This window comes from Ambystoma mexicanum, chromosome 10 (genome assembly GCF_040938575.1).
Source record: "Ambystoma mexicanum isolate Mex_15411 chromosome 10, UKY_AmexF1_1, whole genome shotgun sequence".
NCBI classification, from domain to species: domain Eukaryota; kingdom Metazoa; phylum Chordata; class Amphibia; order Caudata; family Ambystomatidae; genus Ambystoma; species Ambystoma mexicanum.
The window spans coordinates 1506918390-1506941862 of record NC_090932.1 but is presented as its reverse complement, the minus strand read 5'-3'; the positions used below and the strand labels follow the sequence as shown (position 1 = coordinate 1506941862).

At 49.3% G+C, this 23473-nt stretch overlaps 1 protein-coding gene across 4 annotated transcripts in view; it reads left to right on the top strand.

Annotated features, from left to right (window-relative positions):
• SBNO1 (strawberry notch homolog 1) overlaps positions 1–23473 on the top strand; it is a 2127865-nt gene that overhangs the window by 1800190 nt on the left and 304202 nt on the right. For all 4 annotated transcript variants that reach the window (XM_069619669.1, XM_069619670.1, XM_069619667.1 and 1 more), the window contains one exon: positions 609–746. In XM_069619669.1, coding sequence (XP_069475770.1) covers positions 609–746 — 138 coding nt within the window. The remainder of the gene's footprint in view (positions 1–608; positions 747–23473) is intronic.

The window sequence follows — 23473 nt, the reverse complement described above, 5'->3', positions numbered from 1 at the left end:
ACCGTGGAAACAGGTAGAGGAACAGGTTTCAAAAAAACATTCAACACAACATCAATTTATTTTAAATGGATCAGTCCTTACAACACACACCAGAATGGTATCTGAGGTGCGATAAAACTATTTTAAGACAGCACAGTGTTCCAATCAGCAGTATGGAATTTAAGTACAGGGGTAGTGGGTGCTGTTAGGGGCGACTGTGAGATTAGTAACAGTGACGGCATAATCACATTATTTTGTGATACTATGGAAACATTTTCTTCAATGAACTTGAAATTGATAAATGTTGGGTCATTACTCTCAAAGTCGACACATTGGTGTTTCCAGCTCAGGAGTGGCATATCTTTTGATTCTCAAACTCAAAAACCTGTAGAAATGTACATTGCATTTGTGTGACCTTTTCTTCCAGTGTCCTTGTTTGGTCCTAGGTGCCCCAGTTCTTGATAAATTACAGAAGCATACAGACCTACAGTAGTGCGCAGCCTTTCCTTTACCCTCATGAAAATTATAGATGATGGTCCCATGACAAGAAATCTTCCATCCTTCATTAGCAACCACTTTCAACAGTCTTGCTAAATATATAGGTATATGAACTTGTTTATTTCTTTCAGATCCGAAATAACAAGAAAACAACCATCCTAGCTAAAGAAGTAAACCCAAAAAAGAAGCTTTTCTTAATTTACAGACCAAATACAGGGAAACAACTTAAACTGGAAACCTACACAGATTTGAAGAAGCGTTATAAGAAGGTGATCTTTCTGGCTGATTTATTGTATACTGTTATTCTCATTTCTGGTATTCATATTGATTGCCACTGTTTTCTCATTTCTTGTTTTCACATTTTACAGGTTTGTCATATTGTCGGCTATGTAACCTTTTAAGGAAATTTGATTTCGCCCGAATTGGATCTTACAAATGCTTGGTGTGGTATTCCCTTGTACATGTGAGATTCAATTTGGATATCATGGGGCCATTATATAGGTTCAGCACATGAACACATTTTGCAATACTCGCAATCTACAAGGCTACCTTTTTGGTAAAGATTTTTTGTAGCATCACAGGCCAATCGCTAAACAGTAGGCCTGCCTTTTTGTGAGTTAACTTTACAAAAATATGCATATTTCTGGTTTTATAAAGCTTTTACACTGAAGGTCTAATAATGCACTAGTCCATACAGTTTGTGTCATTTACCAAATGGTTAGATATGGTAATCTTACATCCTGTCCAATTCTCCATATGTATGGGATTGCCTGAGGAATAGGGACAGAACCGGCGTCTGTTGACAAGCAGCAATTCAGAGTCTTTTGGTTTTCCTTATTTCTTAACTGATACTTAGCCACATTGATACCCTCGCTCCAGCCCTTGCCGATTTCTGCAACCTCTCCTTTGCCTCAGGAGCCCTCCCCTCCCCTGACCCTTTCTCAAGCTTTCTCTTGTGCATCCTCTTCTCGAGAACCCCACAGCTGATCCCTCTTGCTGGCTAACTATCTGTAACGCTCACCTGGTTCCCACGGAGGCGCAGATCTGGCTTCGAGTGCTGATGCTTCTTCAATGGTAAAGCGCAGGACTCTGGAGATGGACAGGAAGGGCCCTCTACTCTGGCTTCTCCGGCTCGTAGGAATATACCCCTGTGCGTGAAAAGGGAGTATTACCTACTGACTGAGTTATGCTCAAGCCTCCCACTCTCTTCCAACCCTCCACGATACCCTTCCACGATTCCCCGTGAAGTCTCACCTTGGGGTCTGAAAGGACGAGCTCTCCATCCTGCTTCTGACGCAGGGGCGCGTTGAACCCAGTTACTTCACTGGATTGAGGTTGGATGGGAGTTCAGGTAAGCTTGATTATACTGGAAAGGCGCTGTAAAAGTTCTGTTGCAAGTTCAAAAGTTCAAGCTTTAAATAATAATGTTCATTGTCTTTTTTAGGTGATGAATGAAGATTCCTTTGGAGACTTCTTGCAACAAAGCGCTAATGTTGATGTCTTTTCCCCATAGGGGCCGGGGTTCGGAATGCCGGAGATATGGCGCCGACCCGAAGTGAAACGTGCAGTTCCAGTAAAGATCTGGTAAGTCCTAGATGAGCGCTCAGGTAATGTTTTTGCATTCGCTCATCTAATGTCTTTGTCTTTTTTCCCCATAGGGGCCGGGGTCCGGAAAATGCTTGGAAGCAGCAAGACCCGAAATGAAATGGGAATGACCCAACAGGTAAGTCTTAGAAGGAAACTGAGCTTTTCCTATTCCCTTCCTTCTCTCACCTCTTATTCTTGTCTTTTTCTCTAGGCTCTGGGAAGTGGCTGTGTATCCGGATGATCGCTGCTGAAGATGGAGGAACCCAGGAAAGGTGAGTGAAATGCAGCGCTGCAGCGATCGTAACAAAATGCTTTTAAAAATGATGTCTTCCCTTTCAGGATCGTCGGTGATGTCTCTGTGGTTCAGATTAGCTGGTAGGTCTCTTGTCTCCCTTTGCAGGTGACCCAGGATGCTGACAGGCGTGGCTGAAGTCCAGATGCAGGAGCTGACATGGTGAGCGTCCAGCTGCGAGGAGCAGAACAACGCGAAGCGTGAGTTGCTGATCGGGTGTGGTTTAAATAGCTTTGGAAGAAGTTCCAAGTGTGTATCCTTCCTCCGATCAGGTATGTATCCTTCCCCGACCACACCCGGGTGGAAAGTAGTCCCACAGGTAAAGTAGTTCCTATTCAGGCCTCAAGAGGGCCTGGATGTGGCAGCATGGTCTGCATCAGGTAAGTGCACATTAAAACACTTGAACACATGTCTAGCTTTATGAGCCTGGCGCCTAAGGCACCAGGACAGAGGTCCAACATGAGCCTGGCGCCTAAGGCGCCAGGACTGCGTCCAAAGGGCCCCAGCTTGGGCCCGCTGGCACTCCCCTGGGGGAAATGATGCCTGCCTCTGGGGTGGCTGGGTCGGACCTGGCTCCTTGGAGGTAGGCATCATGACAGTACCCCCCTCAAGGCCCCTCCCAAGGTTCTTCCCTCCGGGGGTTTGGGCTTGTTCGGAAATCTCCGGTGAAGCCTTTGTACTAATCGAGGTGCGTGGACATGGTTACTAGGCTCCCACGATCTCTCCTGAGGTCCATATCCCTTCCAGTCAACAAGATAGAAGAGTTTCGACTTTACCACCTTGGAGTCTAAAATGTCTTTAACTTCGAATTCTAATTCCCCTTCAATTTGAACAGGATCTGGAGGCTTGGACAATCGGGTTCCTGGTTGTACTGGCTTCAAAAGTGATGCATGAAAAACTGGATGAATACGCATGTTGGACGGTAGATCCAGTTTAAAGGCCACTGGGTTGATTATAGCTTTGATGGGATAAGGGCCTATGAATCTGGGATTGAAGGTTTGCGGGCCCTTGAGGGGTAAATGTTTAGTTGCTAGCCATACCTGGTCTCCTACTTGGTAAGGAGGAGTTTTACTTCGGTGCAAATCAGCGTTTTCTTTATACTTTTTCTTGGCTTGCTGTAAATGAGTTGCAGCTTCTTTGAAGGCTCGGGTTATTGTGGAATGCAGATGATTTACTGCGGGTATTTCCAGGGTCAGAGGTGGATCTAGGTCAGAGGTCCGAGGATGGTGACCATACAAAGTAGAAAAGGGGGTTTGTCCGGTTCCAGAATGCACTGAATTGTTGTATGCATATTCTGCGATCCAAAGGATGTCTTTCCAATTTAACTCGGATTGGTGTAACATGCACCGAAGATATTGCTCGAGAGTCTGATTGGTTCTCTCGGTTTGTCCGTCGGTCTGGGGGTGGTGGCTGGTGAATAACCGCACATCTATTTGTGCTAGTTGGCAACACTTCTTCCAAAAATGTGAGATAAATTGACTTCCACGATCCGAGACTAAAATGGAAGGGAAACCATGTATGCAAACTATATTCTCCAGGAATTCCTTGGCCAAGGTGGAAGCTGAAGGCAAACCCTTTAAAGGGATAAAGTGGGCCATTTTGGAGAATAGGTCCACAATTACAAGGATTGTGTTGTAACCAGCACAAGGAGGCAGATCTGTTATAAAGTCCATTGACAGGGTGTGCCATGGTGCCGGTGGAATATCCAAGGGTTGAAGTAGGCCGGCTGGCCTTTTCTTTTTAGCCTTGTTTTGGGCGCAAATTCCACAAGACATTACAAAAGACTTTCTTTTCTCCAAGAAGGCCACCAGAAGTGGCGTTTGATTTTTTTCCTCCGTTTTAGCGATACCAGGGTGTCCTTCCATTAAAGATTCATGATGATGGGCAATAACAAGTTCTTGCAATTCTTTACTTGGCAGAAACAACCACTCCTGGAAGTAGGGTAAGTCATCCTTAACAATGTAATGAGGACCCTTTTGACTCCATTCCAATAAGGTTGAAGAGTCTAGAAGTTGTTTTACTTGCATTTGGATATCCTCAATAGATTGCAATGAAGTTAAGCCTAAGATTCTGTAACGCTCACCTGATTCCCGCAGAGGCGCCGGTCTTGACTGGGCGAATACCGTATCTTCAAAGGTGATGTGTAACACACGGTTGGCTCTTTGGGCTGGACCTCTGTGCACTGTATGTCTAACTCGAAGAGTAAGATGTCTGCAGATAGAAAATATGGGATTAATGAACTGGGGTTATTGGGTGTCTTTCTCTTCTTCCCCTTCTCTTCTCCTGTAGAACCCCAAAGGTTAACGCTCTCACCTTAGGTAAGTGAACGCCGAGCTCTCCATCTGCCTCGGGGCAGGGTGCCGTAACCAGTTTCTTCACTGGATAAGGGTGCAGGCCTCTTGACCTCAGAGGACTGCTGTCCGTCGTTTACTGCACGAACGGTAAGTTCCGAGTATTTCAAATGTCTTTAAAAGTCTTTTGTAATGATGTCTCTTATTTTGCAGGGTTCCGGCGATGGCGGATGACGGGCTGAAGTGAGTTGAGGATGGAACCCGTGTGAGGAATAGAAGCGCCTGGAAGCACGTAAGTAAGCGCTTGTTGCCTGCTTCACGATGCGCACTAACTGTCCTTTTATCTTGCAGGTACAAGTTCGGAGCTGCTGAAGGGTGCCGGAATACCCACTGGGTTCGGCGTGGGAAGGAGTACTGGCACGTGAGTAATAAAGTTACCCAATGTCTTTAAACGCACCTTCTTTTGTCTTTCAGATGCGGGATGCAGCGCCGAAGGCCTCCGGAGCGTGCGAAGAGTTGGTAAGCTTTTGTCTTTCAGATGCCGGAATGCAGCGCGAGGCGTTGGTGACAGCCGATGGACCAGGTAAGAGAAGCGCTGTCACTGAAGACCGTAATGCTAACCTGTTCTCTCTTGTCTTTATAGGTGTTGCTGAAGACTGGATTCAGGATGGTAAGCCTTTTTCCCTTAGGCCCAGGATCAGATGCAGAAGACACGATGAGCGTTCTGCTGCAGAGGATGCAGAATAACGCAAAGCAAGATTCATCCATCGGGTGTGGTTTAAATAGCCTCCTGTAGTGCTTAGGTGTCTCCTTCCACAGCCTCGCCTAGGTAAGAAAAGAGTTCCTGCTTTCCAGAAGAGTTCCAGTGTTCTGAACCTAGGGAGTGGCTCCTGCCCCACCCAACAGGAAAAGTAGTCCCAAACAGAAGAGGATTAGAGGCTCAACTGGCAGGTAAGTAAGCAGCATGGTCTGCTGCAGGTAAGTCCACCCAAGCATTATGAGCCCGGCGCTTCCAGCGCTGGGACTGGGCATATTTATGAGCCTGGTGCCACTGGCGCCAGGACAGGGTCCAAAAGGTCCCAATTGGGACTGGTTGGCACTCGGAACCTGGGTTATGGGTCTGCTTCCAAGGGAGTTGGGTAAGTCCTGACCTTTTGGAAGCAGAGATCATGACAGTTTCTTTGCTCAGGTATGATGGGCACAGGTTCTAAGCTTGAATTAGGTTCTTGCATGCCAATCCGGGATAAGGCGTCTGCTTTTCCATTCTTGCAGCCAGGGTGATAGGTAATTACAAAATCAAATTCCGCAAAGAATAGAGCCCATCGGAGTTGTCGTGAAGATTGAGCTTTGGCCGTCTTTAAATACTGTAAGTTTCTGTGGTCCGTAATTACGGTGATGGTGTGTCTTGCCCCGAGAAGGTAGTGACGCCAAGCCTTGAAAGCAGATTTGATGGCCAGTAACTCTTTATCGGTAATTGCGTAGTTGATTTCAGGAGGAGAAAATTTTCTGGACCAAAAGGCCACTGGGTGTAGTTGGTTAGTTTTTGGGTCTCTTTGCGACAGGACAGCTCCCATGGCCGAACTGGAAGCATCGGTTTCCACTATGTACAGGAGATCTGGGTGCGGGTGCTTCAATACAGGTGCAGAGGTGAATTTGGTTTTCAGGTCCTGGAAGGCTTGTTCGGCCTCAAGAGTCCATTCGAAGCGTTTGTTTTTCTTTAGGAGAGCGGTGATGGGTTGGACTGTTCGGGAAAATTCCGGGATGAATCTTCGATAGAAATTGGCAAAGCCGAGCATGCTCTGAACTCCCTTCACCGAGCTTGGAGATGGCCATTTGAGGATGGCGTCCACCTTTCGCGAGTCCATTCGGACTCCTTGAGGTGTCAGGATGAATCCGAGAAACTCAACTTCTGTGGTATGAAAAACGCATTTTTCGAGTTTTGCAAATAGTCTGTGCTGGCGCAGTTTCTCAAGAACTGCCCTAACATGTTTTCTGTGATCAGATTCTGAAGAAGAGTACACCAGGATGTCGTCAATGTAAACGATGACACAGACATCGATAAGTTCCCGAAGAACATCATTCATAAAGTACTGAAAGGCTGCAAGTGCATTGCACAAACCGAAGGGCATCACCTGATATTCGAAGAGCCCAAATTTGGTGCGGAATGCAGTTTTCCATTCGTCGCCTTCTTTTATGCGCACCAGGTGATAAGCTCCTCGGAGATCTAACTTGGTGTACACACAAGCGTCTTTCACCTGGTCGATAAGCTCAGGGATCAAGGGCAGAGGATAACGATTCTTAATCGTTATTTGATTTAGGGCACGATAGTCTATACACGTTCTAAGGTCGCCTTCTTTTTTTGGCACGAAGAACAGAGCTGAAGAGACGGGAGACTTGGACGGGCGAATAAAACCATTGGCTAGGTACTGATCTAAATACTGACGCAAATGCAGGTTCTCAGGTTCCGTAAGAGCATAAATCCTACTACAAGGTAGTTGAGCATTGGGTACCAGATCGATCTGGCAATCATAAGACCGATGGGGAGATAACGTGTTAGCCTGTTCTTTCTGAAAAACGTCTTGGAATTCTTGGTATTCAGACGGTAGCTGTACAGGGGTGGAAGTTGCTGTGGCTAGACCCATAGCTGGATTTCTTGGATAACAAGTTGGTTCACAATCAGGAAAACTTATCTTCTTTGCTCGCCAGTCAATTCTGGGATTATGTGTTTCTAACCAAGGAATTCCAAGAATTACTTGAAATTGTGGGGCCTTGATCACATCAAACACGATTGCTTCCCGATGTCCATCCTGACCCACCAGTGTCACTTCAACAGTGGAATGCGTTACAGGCCCTGAGGCTATTTCGGTTCCATCTACTGTAGTAAGACATCTTGGGTTACTTTCGGGCGGAGAGGAAGCTTAATCCTGGAAGCCAATTCACGGTCTATGTAATTTCCAATAGCTCCACTGTCGATGTATGCTTTTATAGCAAGCAACTGCTGAGGCTGTTTTGGGTCCACGAGCACCATTGGCATGACGAAATGCGAGGTCAAAGAGTTAGTTTTCAAGCTCGGCAAGCAGACCCCTACGCTTGCCGGGCTAGGTCGTTTCCCGAATCAGGTGTCACTAATTCGTTATCAGTAGCTCCAACCACCTTCTTAAGTGGTTTAACTGGACAATTTCGAAGAAAGTGACCGGAAGTCCCGCAATACAGACAAAGTTGCATTTGCCGCCTTCTCTCTCGTTCTTTCTGCGTTAATGGTCCTTTAACACCACCGATTTGCATAGGTTCAGATACGTCGGTACTCTTGGAGGTAGCGTGGGCTTTGATCGGTGCTCGGTTTTCATACTTGAACCGATCTACTTTTCTATTTTGAAGTCTGTGATCAAGTTGAACTACCAAGTCAATGTAGTCTGCGCAGACCTGGGGTGGGTTTACTATCTGAGGTAGAACATCCTTAAGCTCTCCGCGCAGGCCTCGATGAAACAATGTGATCCTTTTGCTTTCTGGCCATCCAGTTTCCACAACCAGTCTATTAAAGGTGGCTATATAGGACAGAAGATCCTGATTACCTTGTTGTAAGGATAGCAGTTCGTTATCAAGGGCCTGTCCTTGAGAGTGTCGAGCGAACAATCTTTCCATGCTGGCCTGGAAGCCCTGAAAATTCTGGAGAATGGGATCATCCTGATTTACCAATGGAATAGACCAATCGGCAGCACTGCCACTGAGGTAAGATAGTATAAAGGCTATCTTGGTCTGGTCGTTATGGAAGGCTCCGGGTCTGCATAGAAAGTGTAAACGACATTGCTTCATAAAGACGGCATATTTCTTGGGATCCCCCGCAAAACGTTCAGGCGGGGCCAAAGGCATGTGTCCAGGTAGATTAATTTGTACCGGGTTACTCAAACCCATTGATGTGGAAATGTCTCCAGAATTAGGTAAAGGAGTGTGCCCTGCCTGGGCCTGTAATAACCTTTTGGCTAGGTCATCAGTTCTTTCCTTAGATAAGATCAGTTCTCTTTTGAGAGCGTTAGTCTCCGGGCGGGCTGAGAGCACCTCTGCCCGTAATTCCCCCAAAATCTGGGCCAGCTGGTCAGTCTCGGAAGTCTCCATAGCGCCCGGGTGGGAAATTGTGGGTAGGCTTCGCGTTCTGTAACGCTCACCTGGTTCCCACGGAGGCGCAGGTCTGGCTTCGAGTGCTGATGCTTCTTCAATGGTGAAGCGCAGGACTCTGAAGATGGACAGGAAGGACCCTCTACTCTGGCTTCTCCGGCTCGTAGGAATATACCCCTCTGCGTGAAAAGGGAGTATTAGCTACTGACTGAGTTATGCTCAAGCCTCCCACTCTCTTCCAACCCTCCACGATACCCTTCCACGATTCCCTGTGAAGTCTCACCTTAGGGTCTGAAAGGACGAGCTCTCCATCCTGCTTCTGACGCAGGGGCGCGTTGAACCCAGTTACTTCACTGGATTGAGGTTGGATGGGAGTTCAGGTAAGCTTGATTATACTGGTAAGGCGCTGTAAAAGTTCTGTTGCAAGTTCAAAAGTTCAAGCTTTAAATAATAATGTTCATTGTCTTTTTTCAGGTGATGAATGAAGATTCCTTTGGAGACTTCTTGCGACAAAGCGCTAATGTTGATGTCTTTTCCCCATAGGGGCCGGGGTTCGGAATGCCGGAGATATGGCGCCGACCCGAAGTGAAACGTGCAGTTCCAGTAAAGATATGGTAAGTCCTAGATGAGCGCTCAGGTAATGTTTTTGCATTCGCTCATCTAATGTCTTTGTCTTTTTTCCCCATAGGAGCCGGGGTCCGGAAAATGCTTGGAAGCAGCAAGACCCGAAATGAAATGGGAATGACCCAACAGGTAAGTCTTAGAAGGAAACTGAGCTTTTCCTATTCCCTTCCTTCTCTCACCTCTTATTCTTGTCTTTTTCTCTAGGCTCTGGGAAGTGGCTGTGTATCCAGATGATCGCTGCTGAAGATGGAGGAACCCAGGAAAGGTGAGTGAAATGCAGCGCTGCAGCGATCGTAACAAAATGCTTTTAAAAATGGCTTCCCTTTCAGGATCGTCGGTGATGTCTCCGTGGTTCAGATTAGCTTGTAGGTCTCTTGTCTCCCTTTGCAGGTGACCCAGGATGCTGACAGGCGTGGCTGAAGTCCAGATGCAGGAGCTGACACGGTGAGCGTCCAGCTGCGAGGAGCAGAACAACGCGAAGCGTGAGTTGCTGATCGGGTGTGGTTTAAATAGCTTTGGAAGAAGTTCCAAGTGTGTATCCTTCCTCCGATCAGGTAAGTATCCTTCCCCGACCACACCCGGGTGGAAAGTAGTCCCACAGGTAAAGTAGTTCCTATTCAGGCCTCAAGAGGGCCTGGATGTGGCAGCATGGTCTGCATCAGGTAAGTGCACATTAAAACACTTGAACACATGTCTAGCTTTATGAGCCTGGCGCCTAAGGAGCCAGGACAGAGGTCCAACATGAGCCTGGCACCTAAGGCGCCAGGACTGCGTCCAAAGGGCCCCAGCTTGGGCCCGCTGGCACTCCCCTGGGGGAAATGATGCCTGCCTCTGGGGTTGCTGGGTCGGACCTGGCTCCTTGGAGGTAGGCATCATGACACTATCGCCCAATCTCCATTACTGCTTTTCTGGGCAAACTCCTGGAAAAGTTGGCCATCTTGCAGCTTAACCTTCATTCTGATTATGTTGGCTGTCTTCACAACCATCAATCTGACTTTAGACCTGCCAGAAGCACAGAAACTGCTCTCCTGAACATCCGTGAAGACCTGCTCTCCAACCTTGATTCTCGGCCCCCTTTTTCTAGTGACCCAGAAATTCTTGCGGATGCTTTCAAAGCCGTCATCACTCTAGCAGTTGACGCTGTCGCCCCACTCACCCAATGGAAAGCTAAGCGTTCCAAGCACTCCAATGCTTGGTTTTCCCAAGAGCTACTTGAGCTACGTGCTAGGAAAACGACAGCACTCTCTCATTGGAAAGTGTCACATATACTATGAGAGCAGGCAGGGGCACGATGGGTTAGAGCCTGGCAGACTAAACACGCCTTGCAGACTAAACACGCCTTGCAGGCATCCATCACACCTTTTTCCACCCTCTCACAATCATTTACACATTACAGTTGGCCCAGGCCGCCTTGGGGGAATCGGATTGGTTCAGCCACACTTCCTGTACACCCAAAATGGCCCCTGGCAGCCTTCCTGTGAATCCAGTAGCACGCTCTAGCCTCTGAACATGGTTGGCTATATAAGCCACACCCAAAGGCAGAGCCGTGCTTCGTGTTGCATCTGTGGCTTCAAGCAACACGCTCACCACGATCCTCGAACTTCACCTACCTTGGCATTCTCCCGGATCCTCCGCGCGCACGTTCCTGAACTCAGCATCTGGGAAAAAAGGAAACGCAAGAAAGTCAGTATCTGTAAGCGCTTGCGCTTAAACCCAGCTCCTTCCTGCAAGCGCGCACGCAATCTGCAGCATCGCTTAACCGATCTTCCTGGAAACTTTTGAGCAGCATTCTGAGTTCTTGCGCACATCTTCTCTCAGCGGCCACTTCTGAAAATAGCCTGTGGAAAAAGAACAGGGTTAGAATTAGTATCCGCAATTTCCTTCTCACGCGCAGAATAGGCCGCGCTTAAGAGTTTGCAGCGAACACGTGGAATAACCAGAACTTACCTGCAAATGCACCAGATTCCGTTAAGCAATTGGAACCAGAACTTACCTGCAAATGCAACAGATTCAGTGAAAGCAACTGGAATCGGAACTTACCTGCTATATCATCGCTGGGTGGAGAAACACACTGAGTGGCAGAACAGAGACTTACCGTGGGTGTAACGAATGCCGATCTGAGGGTCCCACAGACAAAGCGCCCATGCCTAGTTCAGGATGGAGAGTTCGCCTAATTAATCCCAAAGGTGAGCCATACTCCTACACTTCACCATCACAGTACACACAAGGGGAGGAGGGAGCAAGAGGGTTCTTGGTCGAAATCCGGGTAGCATAAGCATCTCACCTCTCTCTTTGATAGGTACCTGTAGTACAACTCTGCTAATCTCGGGAAAGCAGGGATGGGGTCTGGAAGGCTTCATCGCTCCCGCCGAGACCCAGGTGAGTGCGACAGAAAGCAAACCCCAATGACTCCTCCAAGTTGGCTTTTAAGATTATCTCCAAAGAATATAAACTTGCCATAATCAAAGCAAAAGCCTCCTCATTTAACACAAGGATAGCTAATGCTAAATCTGGGATCAAAGAAATGTTTGCTATCTTCAGGGAGTTGGAAATACCTACTCCACCCCCACCTAACCTTCACAAAAATGAAGACTGGTAAAATAATATCCAATCCGCTATGCTAGATACACTTAACACCTTGCAAATAAAATCCTTGCTCAGCAAAAGGCACACAACCACCAAATTTCTAAACTACAAAGCAGGACTGCTGGTGACTCCCCTCCCTTTGCTTTCAAGGAAATGAGGGAACAAGAAGTCCTCACCATTCTTAAGTCAATCAAACCCTCCTATTGCAAAGGGGATGCCTCCCGGCTTAACTTATTAAAGATTGGGCCCCACCCTTGCCCTGTTCCTTACAGCGTTTATGAATGCCTCCTTCCAGTCCGGTCATATCCCTACTGGTCTCAAGGAAGCATGGCTACGCCCTCTCCTCAAGAAACTAGCACTTGACCCTACTGTCCCAGGGAACTATAGATCTACCACTACGGTCCCATTCCTGTAAAAAAATGCTCAACAAAGCAGCCTCTCTGCAAGTCCAAAAATTCCTCGAGGCGAACAACCTGCCTGGCCTCCGGCAGTCGGTATTCTGTCCAGGACACAGCACTGAAACTGCTCTTTTAGACCTAAAAAAATCCCGCTCTCCTTCTGCTTCTAGATTTGTCTGCAGCCTTTGACCTGGTGGATCATAATACTTTTTTGCCACCATCTCTCGTCCCCTGCAAACTTCTCCCCTAAAGCCATTGCTTGGATTACCTTGTTTCTCCAAGAACGGGTTATGAAAGTCTTTTCTGACTCAGCCTGTGCCCATCCAAGCAACATAAAATGTGGAGTCCCACAGGGCTCCTGTATATCACCCACCCTTTATTACCTGTTTGTTAGGTAGAGTTTGTATGCAGTAGCCTTTGGTACCACTACACACAACTGTGACTACAGGTGTAAGCAAAACCAACCTTTGGTATATGTCTGTACTACACAGTTTTTGGTAGCGGAGCTGAGCAGCCAGGCTTATCTCAAGATGGAATGTGAGCTGTAAGAATGTTACACAGAGGTCTACAATCACAAGTATTCAAATAAACTCTTACACTCAAGGTTTCTTGGTAAAACACTTATTAATGTATACAACAGCCAGTTATAAAACATCCCCTAGAAGGAGGCAATCTATATCACACAAAAATATTCTTCAGTACTTTACACTGTACGGTTCTGAGGCATTTAAACTACTTTGAAGGAGGCGCACAATGACATTCAGGTTACTTTGAAGTAGGAGCAAAAAGGCATAGGTTAATAAAAAGAAGAGTACAGTTACTCTTAGACAGTGCAAATACTTTGAGTTCACCAAAGGAGTCAATGCATTAGGTTAGGCCAAAGTCAATGGGCTAAAGTCTTGTATAGGATGAAGCAGTTCTGGTAGTTAAACGGAAAAGTCTTTGCCAAAGTTCTCAAAAGTAGTTTGTAAAAGAAAGAATCATATGTTGGGTCACAAGCTGACTAGGCCTGCAAGTTGCCAAAGTTCCAAGCACTTTCGCAGTGAGAGGAAAGTTCTCAGTCATGTTTTCACAGTTCTCCAGCATGGGGTCTGGCATGGATTCACATGCTCATGAATATTCCCCGTCGTCAGGCTGGGAATCCTCGGTAAAGAAAAAATCAGTATCAGTTTCGTTTCTGATCTCTTTCCTAGTAGTAACCAATCACTGATCTCTGCGTCATACTGACCACAGCCAATGACTGCCCTCTACCTAAGCCCCACCTCTGGCAGCCATCTTGAGATTTTTACCGCACGTTCAAGTGTTGGGAGTCCTCGTGCTTAGCTCTCGAGCTTTTACTGCGCGTTTCACGCTTTTTCAGGTGAACTTTCACATTTTTTCGGTTAATCTAGCCTCAAGCTCCACCGTTTCTACTCCCGTTAACGGCTACCCGTTGCAGGATTTTCCTACACCCCTCAAGGGTGAATATTTCGTCGAATCAACTTCTTGGAGGATTCCAGAAGATTTGCGGCCTACTTCGAGATGGCCCAGGATGCGAGTTCGTCGCCCGGACCCAAGCTGTTTCGCAGCTGCCCTGGATGCGGGCTGCAGGATGTGTTTAAGGAAGACGAATATTCGCAATGCCTCTACTGTCTTCATGAGGACAAGACTCATGTCGAGAAGGACTGCCAGTTCTGCAAGAACTTGTCGGAGCAGACCTTGAGGGACCGTCGATCCCGTCTCGCAAGCTGGTTGGAGAAGGGCTCGACGGGTGAGAAGAAGAAGAAAGAGTCCGAGCGGGCTTCTAAATCCTGTGCGGGCGCCCCGGCGACGGGGGCCCAACACCAGGCCAAGCGCTGCGAGTCCGCTGGCTCCGGGAGCACCGAAAGGTCGGGCTCTTCGGTCACCAGGCAGGGCGCACCTTCCCCGGCACCGTCAACCACGAGCCAACGCTCCGGTTCGGGGAAGAGAAAGTCCGAGACCCCGGGTAAGCTTCGGGAGAAGCCCCGTCCAATCTCGGAAGAGGAGGAGCGAGGCGTCGCCCCTCCCCTGAAGGAGAAGGCCCGGGACGCACCTAAGGTGGTGAAGGCCCCTACCCAGCAGGCGAAGGCCTCTATCGAGGCTATCGCGGCGACTCTTGCCAAGCCGGCAGAGACACCACCAGCGGAGACTGCCTCCGGGACTAGAGTTTCCCTGCCGCCAAGGAGGGAATCCTCTTTTCAGCCCATCGTCGTGGCCGCCATGATGGAAGAAGCGAGGGGGGGGCACGGTGTCCTCCTCGAGCTCGGAGTCAGTCTTGGAGGAGGAACTGACCGAGGCCGTGAGGAACCTCGAAGTCCAATTCGAGAAGGTTCGATCCCGTCAGGAAGATCCTCGGGAGATAACCGATGAAGACGACGATGATGAGGAAGATCGGCCTTCCCTTCCGGCGCAGCCGGATCCTAGGCCTCAGAATGGCTCGGCGGCCATTTTGTCTGCCATCCAGTCCTTATGCTCTGAGATAAGGACGACATTCCCACGGCCCAGGCCGGAGGACCCGCAACCTGGCCCGTCGGGAAGTCCTCAGAACAAACGACAGAGGACCCAACCCTCTCCTCCGCTAGCCCCCGTAAGGCTTCAGTTCCCTCCTCATCCTCCCACGAGTCGGGAGATGACGGTGCGTTGGGCTTGACGGCGGGTTCTGTGGGCGACGACGGAACGGGTCTCCCGTCGCACGGGCCTCGCTGCCCGACGAGATTGGCTCATTCCACGCCATGATCGCCAGGGCCTCCGAATTGTTCCAGCTCTGCCCGGAGGAGCAGAAAAAGGAAGGTTTCCTCTATCAGCGCCTGGAGGCCAAGAGGAAAACGGTCATTGCGGTGCCCCTAATCGATGACATCTGGGAGGAGGGCCTGTCGGTTCTCAAAAACCCCTCCATGGCACCAGCCAAACGAGACCGGTACGAGAAGAAGTACCGGGTCCCCGAAACCGCTCCCCTGTGCCTCAGGGCCCAGCCAACGCCAGACTCGGTCGTCTCGGCGCGGCGAAGAAGAAAGCGGCGGGGTCAGTAGCCTCGACGTCGAATTCCCCGCCGGACGGCGAGGGAAAGAAGTTGGACGCCATGGGGCGGCGGGTCATTTCGTCGGCAGCGACGACGATCAAAGCGGCCAACGCCCTGGCGATCGTGGCCCGTTACAACAGGGAGCTCTGGTTTAAGCTGGCCCCCATATTGGACTTCCTGCCGGACGACAAGAGGTCCGAGGCCCTGGAAATACTGCAAGAGGGCGAGGTGGCGTCGGACCACGCCATAACGGTGGCAACCGATATTGCCGATACCGGGTTCCGCCAGCTGGGCAACGGTGTTTGCCTACGACGACGGGTTTGGCTCAGGGCGACCGACTTCCATCAGGACGTCCAGACCAGGGTGTTGAACATGCCGATGGCAGCAACTTGTTCGTGAAGGTGGTGGACGAGTCCCTCCAAGCCATAAAAACGTACACTGAGACGGCCCGCGCCCTAGGAGCCCTTCAGCAACGACGGCCCTTTCGGAGCTCTGGAGGCAGACAGGGTGCCTCCAAAGGATCCAGCGGTGGCTCGTCGTCCTACCGCCAGGCGGCACGCTCCTCGTCTCAGGAGGCCTACAGGGGTCGCGGCAAGCAGGGAGCGCCTCGCCGCCGTCGGCAAGGTGGCCAGGGCGGCAAGGCCACCACCTCCAAGCAGGACTGAACCGACCGTGGTCTCGGGCCCCAACCGAAGCACCCCGGTGGGAGGCCGGCTGACGAATTTCATCAGCGTGTGGAAGTCCATCTCCACCGACCGTTGGGTGCTGGATACCCTGGCAAGAGGACACTCTATCTAATTCCTGAAGAAGTGCCCTCACGTTCCACCTGTGGCCAGGAAGGAAAATCACGCCCTGCAACTGCTGTTGGAAGTATGGGCGATGCTCAGGAAAGGCGCCATCGAGCTTGTCCCGAAGAGGCTCCGGGGTTCCGGGGTGTACTCAAGGTACTTCCTCGTCAGGAAGAAGACGGGCGGCTGGCGCCCCATCCTGGACCTTCGTCGTTTGAACAAATACATCAGATCACAAAAGTTCAGGATGGTCACCCTCCAGCACGTACTGGGACAGCTGGAGGAAGGCGACTTTCTATCGTCGTTGGACCTGGACGATGCATACTTCCACGTTCCCATCCTCAAAAGTCACCGAAAGTTCCTCAGGTTCGTCGTCCAGGGACGCCACTACCAATTCAGAGCACTGCCGTTCGGATTGAAGTCGGCCCCCAGGGTTTTTACCAAGTGCCTGGCACCAGTGGCGGCGCGGCTGCGCCTACAGGGGATTCACGTCCACCCCTACCTGGACGACTGGCTCATCCGCTCAAGGACGAGGGAACTCGCAGTCGAACACACTGCGAGGACCATCCAGCTACTCACAAACCTGAGATTCGCCATAAACAACCCAAAGTCCCACCTGGTGCTGTCGCAGGTGGCCCTGTTTCTGGGAGCGAAGCTCGATACAGTGAGGCGCCAGGCGGCCCCGTCGGAAGAACGGACGAAGACCATTCTAGGCAAAGTCCAGCGCCTGCTAGCCACGGACGTGGCCAGAGTGAGGTCCATCAAGACCCTCCTGGGGATGATGTCCTCTTGCATCTACCTGGTGCGCCTCTGCAGACTACGGATGCGCCCTCTTCAAGAATTTCTCGACGCCCGTTGGATACAGGCGACGGGCACCTTCGAAGACAGGGTCCCCCTCAACGTGGTGTTCCGGCGGGCGATTCAGTGGTGGTGCGTTCGAGCGCACCTCACGGCGGGCAAGGACTTTCAGACGCCGGCGTACCAGGAGACGGTGACGACGGACGCCTCCCTGGAAGGTTGGGGCGCCCACACCAGAGATCTCCACGCAAGAGGCCTCTGGCTCCCGGAGGAGAGGCTCCTGCACATCAATGTCCTGGAACTCCGAGCCGTGTTCTGGGCTCTCAAATCGTTCCTCCCGTCGCTCAAGGGCAAGGTGGTGCGGATCTTCACGGACAACACCACGACAATGTTTTACATACGGAAGCAGGGAGGCACCAGATCCCCAGCCCTATCCAAGGAGGCACAGGATCTGTGGCACTGGGCGGTCGCCCAGGGGATGTTCCTGGTTCCCTTCCACCTGGCAGGAGAAAGCAACACCATCGCCGACTCGCTCAGCAGGGAGCTGCGCGCGTGTCACGAGTGGGAACTGCGCCAGGATCAGGTGGATCAACTCTTCCGACGATGGGGCAAACCCCAAATCGACCTGTTCGCAACAGCGACGAACTCGAAGTGCAAGTGGTTCGCCAGCAGGTTTCCCCAGCTGCGTCGACTCATCAGCCAGCTCAAGAGGTCCCGGTGCAGGATGATCCTCGTCGCACCGGCGTGGCCGAGGCAGATCTGGTTCCCGGACCTTCTGGACTTGTCAACGTCCCCTCCCATCAAGCTGTCGGCGGACGCAGACCTTCTCTCCAGAGAAGGAGGCGCCATCTTCCACCACGACCCGGGGTCGCTGAACCTGCAGGCTTGGCTCCTGCAGCGCTAGAGTTTGGAGGCTACGATATACCGACCGATTGCAGAGAGGTTCTTGCAAAGGCCAGGGCGTCCTCGATTCTAAAATGCTACGGTCATAAGTGGAAGAGGTTCTCTATCTGGTGCTGAGCACAGAAGATCAACCCCCTACGAATTACGGCCCCTCAAGTGCTGCCGTACCTGCTATCGCTGGCAAAGGCTGGGCTAGCCCATGCCTCCATTAAGATTCATCTGGCGGCGATCTTCAGATATACCAGAACCACAGGACGGACGTCCCTGTGGTCCCATCGACTGGTAAAAGAGTTTATGAAAGGACTGTTCCGGTCGGTCCCGCCGGTGAAGGCCCCGGCCCCGGCGTGGGAACTTAACGTGGTTCTGACCAGGCTCATGGGGCCCCCATTCGAGCCGATGCACTCCGCACCTATGAAGTTTGTGTCGTGGAAGACTGCGTTCCTGGTGGCCATTACCTCCGCACGACGAGTGGGAAGGATCCAGGCCCTATCCTGCAAAGCACCGTACTTGACTTTCCATGCCTCGAGGGTGGTGCTTAGGACGCACCCCTCCTTTATGCCCAAGGTGCCGTCGGACTTCCATCTTAACAAGCCCTTGGTGTTACCTGTTTTCTTCCCGTCTCCTTCGTCGCCGGCCGAGAGGACTTTGCACTCGCTGGATGTGGCTAGAGCGCTGAAGTTCTACGTGGACCGCACGAAGAGTTTCCAGAGGACATCACAGCTGTTCGTGAACTTTGGACCTGTGAATCAAGGGAAGGCTCTCTCAAAGTCTTCTATTTCCAGATGGCTCTCCGGCTGCATCATGCACTGTCACCGGTTGGCTAACTGACCTCTGCCAGGCCGTCCGAGAGCCCATTCGACCAGAGCGATCGCTGCTACTACTGCGTTTTTATCTGGTGTGCCCCTGCTGGACATCTGCAGGGCTGCTACGTGGAGGTCGACGCACACCTTCACGAGATTCTACTGCATCGATCGGGATTCCAGGGAGGAGTCCAGGGTCGGCCAAGCAGTGCTGCGCAACCTGTTCGCTTAAAGTGAGCCTGGTGAGGAGGTAAGAGATGCTTAATGTTGAGTTTTTTGTATTGCTTAATGTTGAGCCTTTTACCACCCCCCGTGGTTGTGCATGTGTGTACTGCTATTTAATCTTATATTCATGAGCATGTGAATCCATGCCAGACCCCATGCTGGAGAAGGAACAAGTTACTTACCTGTAACTGTTGTTCTCCAGCATGGGTCTGGCATGGATTCACATGCGAACCCTCCCGCCTACCCCTCTGCGGCTCTTCACTTGGTCATACTGCCACCTCACATGCTACCAAATCTGAAGATGGCTGCCAGAGGCGGGGCTTAGGTAGAGGGCAGTCATTGGCTGTGGTCAGTATGACGCAGAGATCAGTGATTGGTTACTACTAGGAAAGACAGATCAGAAACGAAACTGATACTGATTTTTTCTTTACCGAGGATTCCCAGCCTGACGTCGGGGAATATTCATGAGCATGTGAGTCCATGCCAGACCCATGCTGGAGAACAACAGTTACTGGTAAGTAACTTGTTCCTACCTTACAATGAAGAAAAAGTTGCAGCTGAAGACTTCTGTTCCTGGCAGTTTCTGCAGATCTCGCTGTTCCTGAGCCTCAGTCGTGGGGACAAGAGGGCAGAGACGTTTTTAGGGGAGGGCAAAAGGGGCACTTGCCCAGGGCCCCCACCTTGGAGGGGGGCCCCCACAAGGGTGACTGATCTGTAGATGTAAGATTCCATTGTTCACCAGTCTTAAACAGCACACGTCAGGATATTTTATGGGGTGCTGCTGAGGCTCTAAACCCATTCTGTTTTGCCCAGTATATTCTGCCTTGATCAATTCATCATGTATCGCTTTCTGTGTTCACTGTGGTATACATAGTTTGTGTGTTCCTTATGGCACAACTCTGTAGCATTCTTTCCTTCCTGTGGGAAATATGTTGATCATGTGCAATAGGCGACAGTGAAATGCATATTGATAAATTGAGTGCCACAATGGTTCCAAAGTTAGCTGAGTGTGTGAAGCACCCATTGCAGAGATGTGTTCATATGTAAAATTAGAATATCACAGTCCAGCAAGGCTGGCTGAGCCTTTCCTATGTCTGAATATGTACTTGGTTTTGCAGAACATCATCTGCTATTATCAGCAGTGTACCTGCACCAGATGGGGGTTGCTATAAAAACAAACATATCATCCGTATGTATGGTGAAGGTCCAGAAATTGGTTTGTTCAGATGGGGTGTTGTAAAACCTAGGTAATCGCATCCAACGATGGCATAAACTGTTAGTCCAAGAGGTGAATAAGTATCCAAATTCAAGACTATGGAACAAAAGCGTTCATGTCGTTATTCTGGATATGCCAGCAGATGATACAGTGATCCTGGTCAAATCATCTAATATAGCTTACATTACTATGCTGTCTTCTGTGGCTTTTTCCTTCTTGCATGCTGCTGGTATCATTTAGCCCATTACTTGATCTTTCTTCTTATGTAGGCCATTTGGGTGGTAGACAGAAGAGAGCGGACCAGATGTTGCAGGCCTCAGACAAGCATATTTTAAAGTCTGATTGTTTGACCCAAAAAAACTGCTTGCGTTTTGGTAAAAGTCAAAGGTTTTTAAGCATGTTTATAAATGAAAATGTCACGAGCCAATTTTTTTGAAGTATTTAAAGCTTTAAACTACAAAAGTCTGTTTTTATACAATTAGATTGTTTTAGTTCATAGTAAGAACTGGAAAAGTAAGTGTTCAATCGCAGAGTTGGCATAAATCGCAGCTTCACCCCTTAACCAATGTGGGCATCTCATTTAATCTTGTATTGCCTAACCCCTCAATATTCTCAGTCCCTAAACCTTTCAAATTGTCAGCCCTTCAGAGTGATTTCCTTCTCATGGTATGATCTTCATAAAATACTTATTCATGGTTTCACTGTCTAGGGTTGCTTCGACTTTAATAGTGAGCATATTTATATCGCACACCTCAGGCATTTACTCCTTTGATATCTAATGGCAAACACTATTTGAAAACCATATCCCACTTCTATTATCAGTCTGTCTAGACAAAGACACCTTCTTGGTAGCTTCTAATCCGCATCCACTATCCATGCTACGGTATGTGTAGCTTTCTCCTTCCTTCCAATTGGTCCCCTCTCCATGCATGAGCTCTTTTGCATTCTGTGAGATATCTGTCTATTATGGGTTACATGTACCTTTTACATACAGTCCTGCATTAATACTACAGGCTGCATACCTTCCTGGATGTTATTGATAAAAATGATCCTGTACATATTAGAACAGTAACCTCTTCGTAGACTGCTAATGTTGGTCTTCAAATGCTGCTTGTTTATCATTCTGATTAGAGCAAGAATGAAGAGGGTAAGGGGACTTAAAGGGTGTAAACATGCTTATTATGCTGCAAGACCGCATATCAACCTATAGGTTGTGAGCGCGACGGGTGTGGGGCGCGACCAGTATTCTTCATTCTTTTGGTTTGGTAGACGGGGCCCCAAAGATGTCCGTGCCCAGGGCCCCAAAAGTGCCTACGATGGCTCTGCAAGATGGAGGACGTTGGGGGACTCCTGCACTGCACTGGGACTGGTCAAAGCTGGCACTTGGCAAATCTTCAATTCCGGTAGCTGTAGTTAAGCACACAAACTGGTGTCCCTCTCCCTAGTTATTCGGTTTCCTGCAGCACTCTGAGGAAAATACAACCAGCTCCGAGAATGGTATCCAGGTGGTTTACGGGTCGAGTTGATTGGTCTAACCAACTCAAAGGGAGAAGTCGTCCTTGCAGGGCTTCTCTGTCACGATGAACTTAGTGATTCGGACCTGCAGCAGGGCTTCAACGGGCAAACCAACGGTCCAGGAGTTGCAGCAGCGGTCCTCCTCAAGCTTGTCTTCGGTTCTTTCGTTCCAGTGGTCGACTCTGCCTTCCAAGCCAAGAGACTCGACTTTTATCCAGTTTCCTCACGTTGATTCCATCCTAGCTGCCACCCACCCAGCAGGGTGACTGTCCTTGCCGAACTGTCAGCCAGCCAAACACGCTAGAGTGCATTCAGGTCTCCTAGGAGTCAAAGCACAGGGAGTTTCAGGCACCTCCCTCACTTCCTGCACACCCCAGACACTCGGGCGCCAGAGGCGGTGTTCAGTCCTGAATCCCACCTAAGGCGATGAAACAAAGGGACCAAACCTGGCTTTGCGTGCAGAGTAAAACTCTAGAACGACCTTTTGACAAAGAAATGGCGAAAAAAAGACGACCGGGACCTGTTTAAACAAAGGGGGCTCAGACGCCATCTTGAAAAACATGGCTCCTGCGATTTAACGCTACCGGTGTTCGCGGTTGGAAAAAGCCATGGTATTTCGTTGTAAAACCACTGCCACCAGCCGTTTTGATAGGAAAGGTTAGCATTTGACTGCTACATGATTATCTAGACACGGGATACTAGGTAAACCCTCCAGCACTTAATTGTTAGAAGGGGTGTGCTGGGTCTAGGAATTTGAAAAGACTAGTAAAGTCAATTTCACTTTACTTACTCTGGGAAACAGTATTTTATCACAGAGAAGGTATTTAAACCTTGGGAAAGCCTGAAAGGCTTCCCTGTGCCACTGCACTGAGGGCGCTGTGTGACACATGAAAAGATGATGCCTATGGAGTTGTCTACAACTCCAAAATCAAAGAACGCAAGAGTAAAACACGCATCAAAATACATGAGAGTAGGGAAAAAGAGTTGCACTTTCTCCAGGTAAAAAAATCAAGTCCTCACAATCCAGCAAAGTTGCTGTGGGTCTCTACGGTGAAGGGAATTAGCCATTTTTTGAGAATTCTCCCTAACAGTTTACAGGGCCACTGTTCCATATCTTGGACGCCATGGGCATCATCACAAATTATCTTACTTTTCATGCCACTAAGCTCTTCACTAGTCTTTTCTCGACTTTTCTACTGCTCGGTTCTACTTTTTGGTCTTCCTTGCTCTCGTCTAGCCCCTCTTAGATCAATCTATCACTCCTCCATTTGCTCACTTTGTTTACTTTCCCATCGTGACTCAATCTCCTCTTCTCTTGACTCTCTCGGATGGCTTTCCTTTCATTCTCAGCTCAAATTCAATTTCCTCTGTTTACTATTCAAATCTCTTTATGGTCTTGCTCCTGATTACCTTGCTTCTCTTTTCTCATTCTATTCTCCTCATCTGGACTCTTCCTACTTACTGTTCCTTGTGCCCCTTGTATGCAATCTCGCTTCCGATCTTTCCAACTGCTTGCCTCTCTCCACTGGAATCTTCTTCCTCTATCTCTCCGTTCTATAACCTTCTTTCCTCTGTTTCGCACCTCCTTTAAAAGTCACTTATGACTATTTAAATTGTCTATGCTGATTTTATTGTACTGCTGATTGTTCTTTGTGAAACGCTTTAGTAAAAAGCGCTTTATAAAATCTAATAAAATACAAATACAAAATGATAAACGGGTTCTCATCCCCTTGACCGGTGATTGAGGCCGACATAGTAACCCTTATGTTTGTGTACTCCAACATCCAAACTTGGATGGCAGAAAACTGGTTATGCCTTAACTGTGAAAAAAACGAACTTCT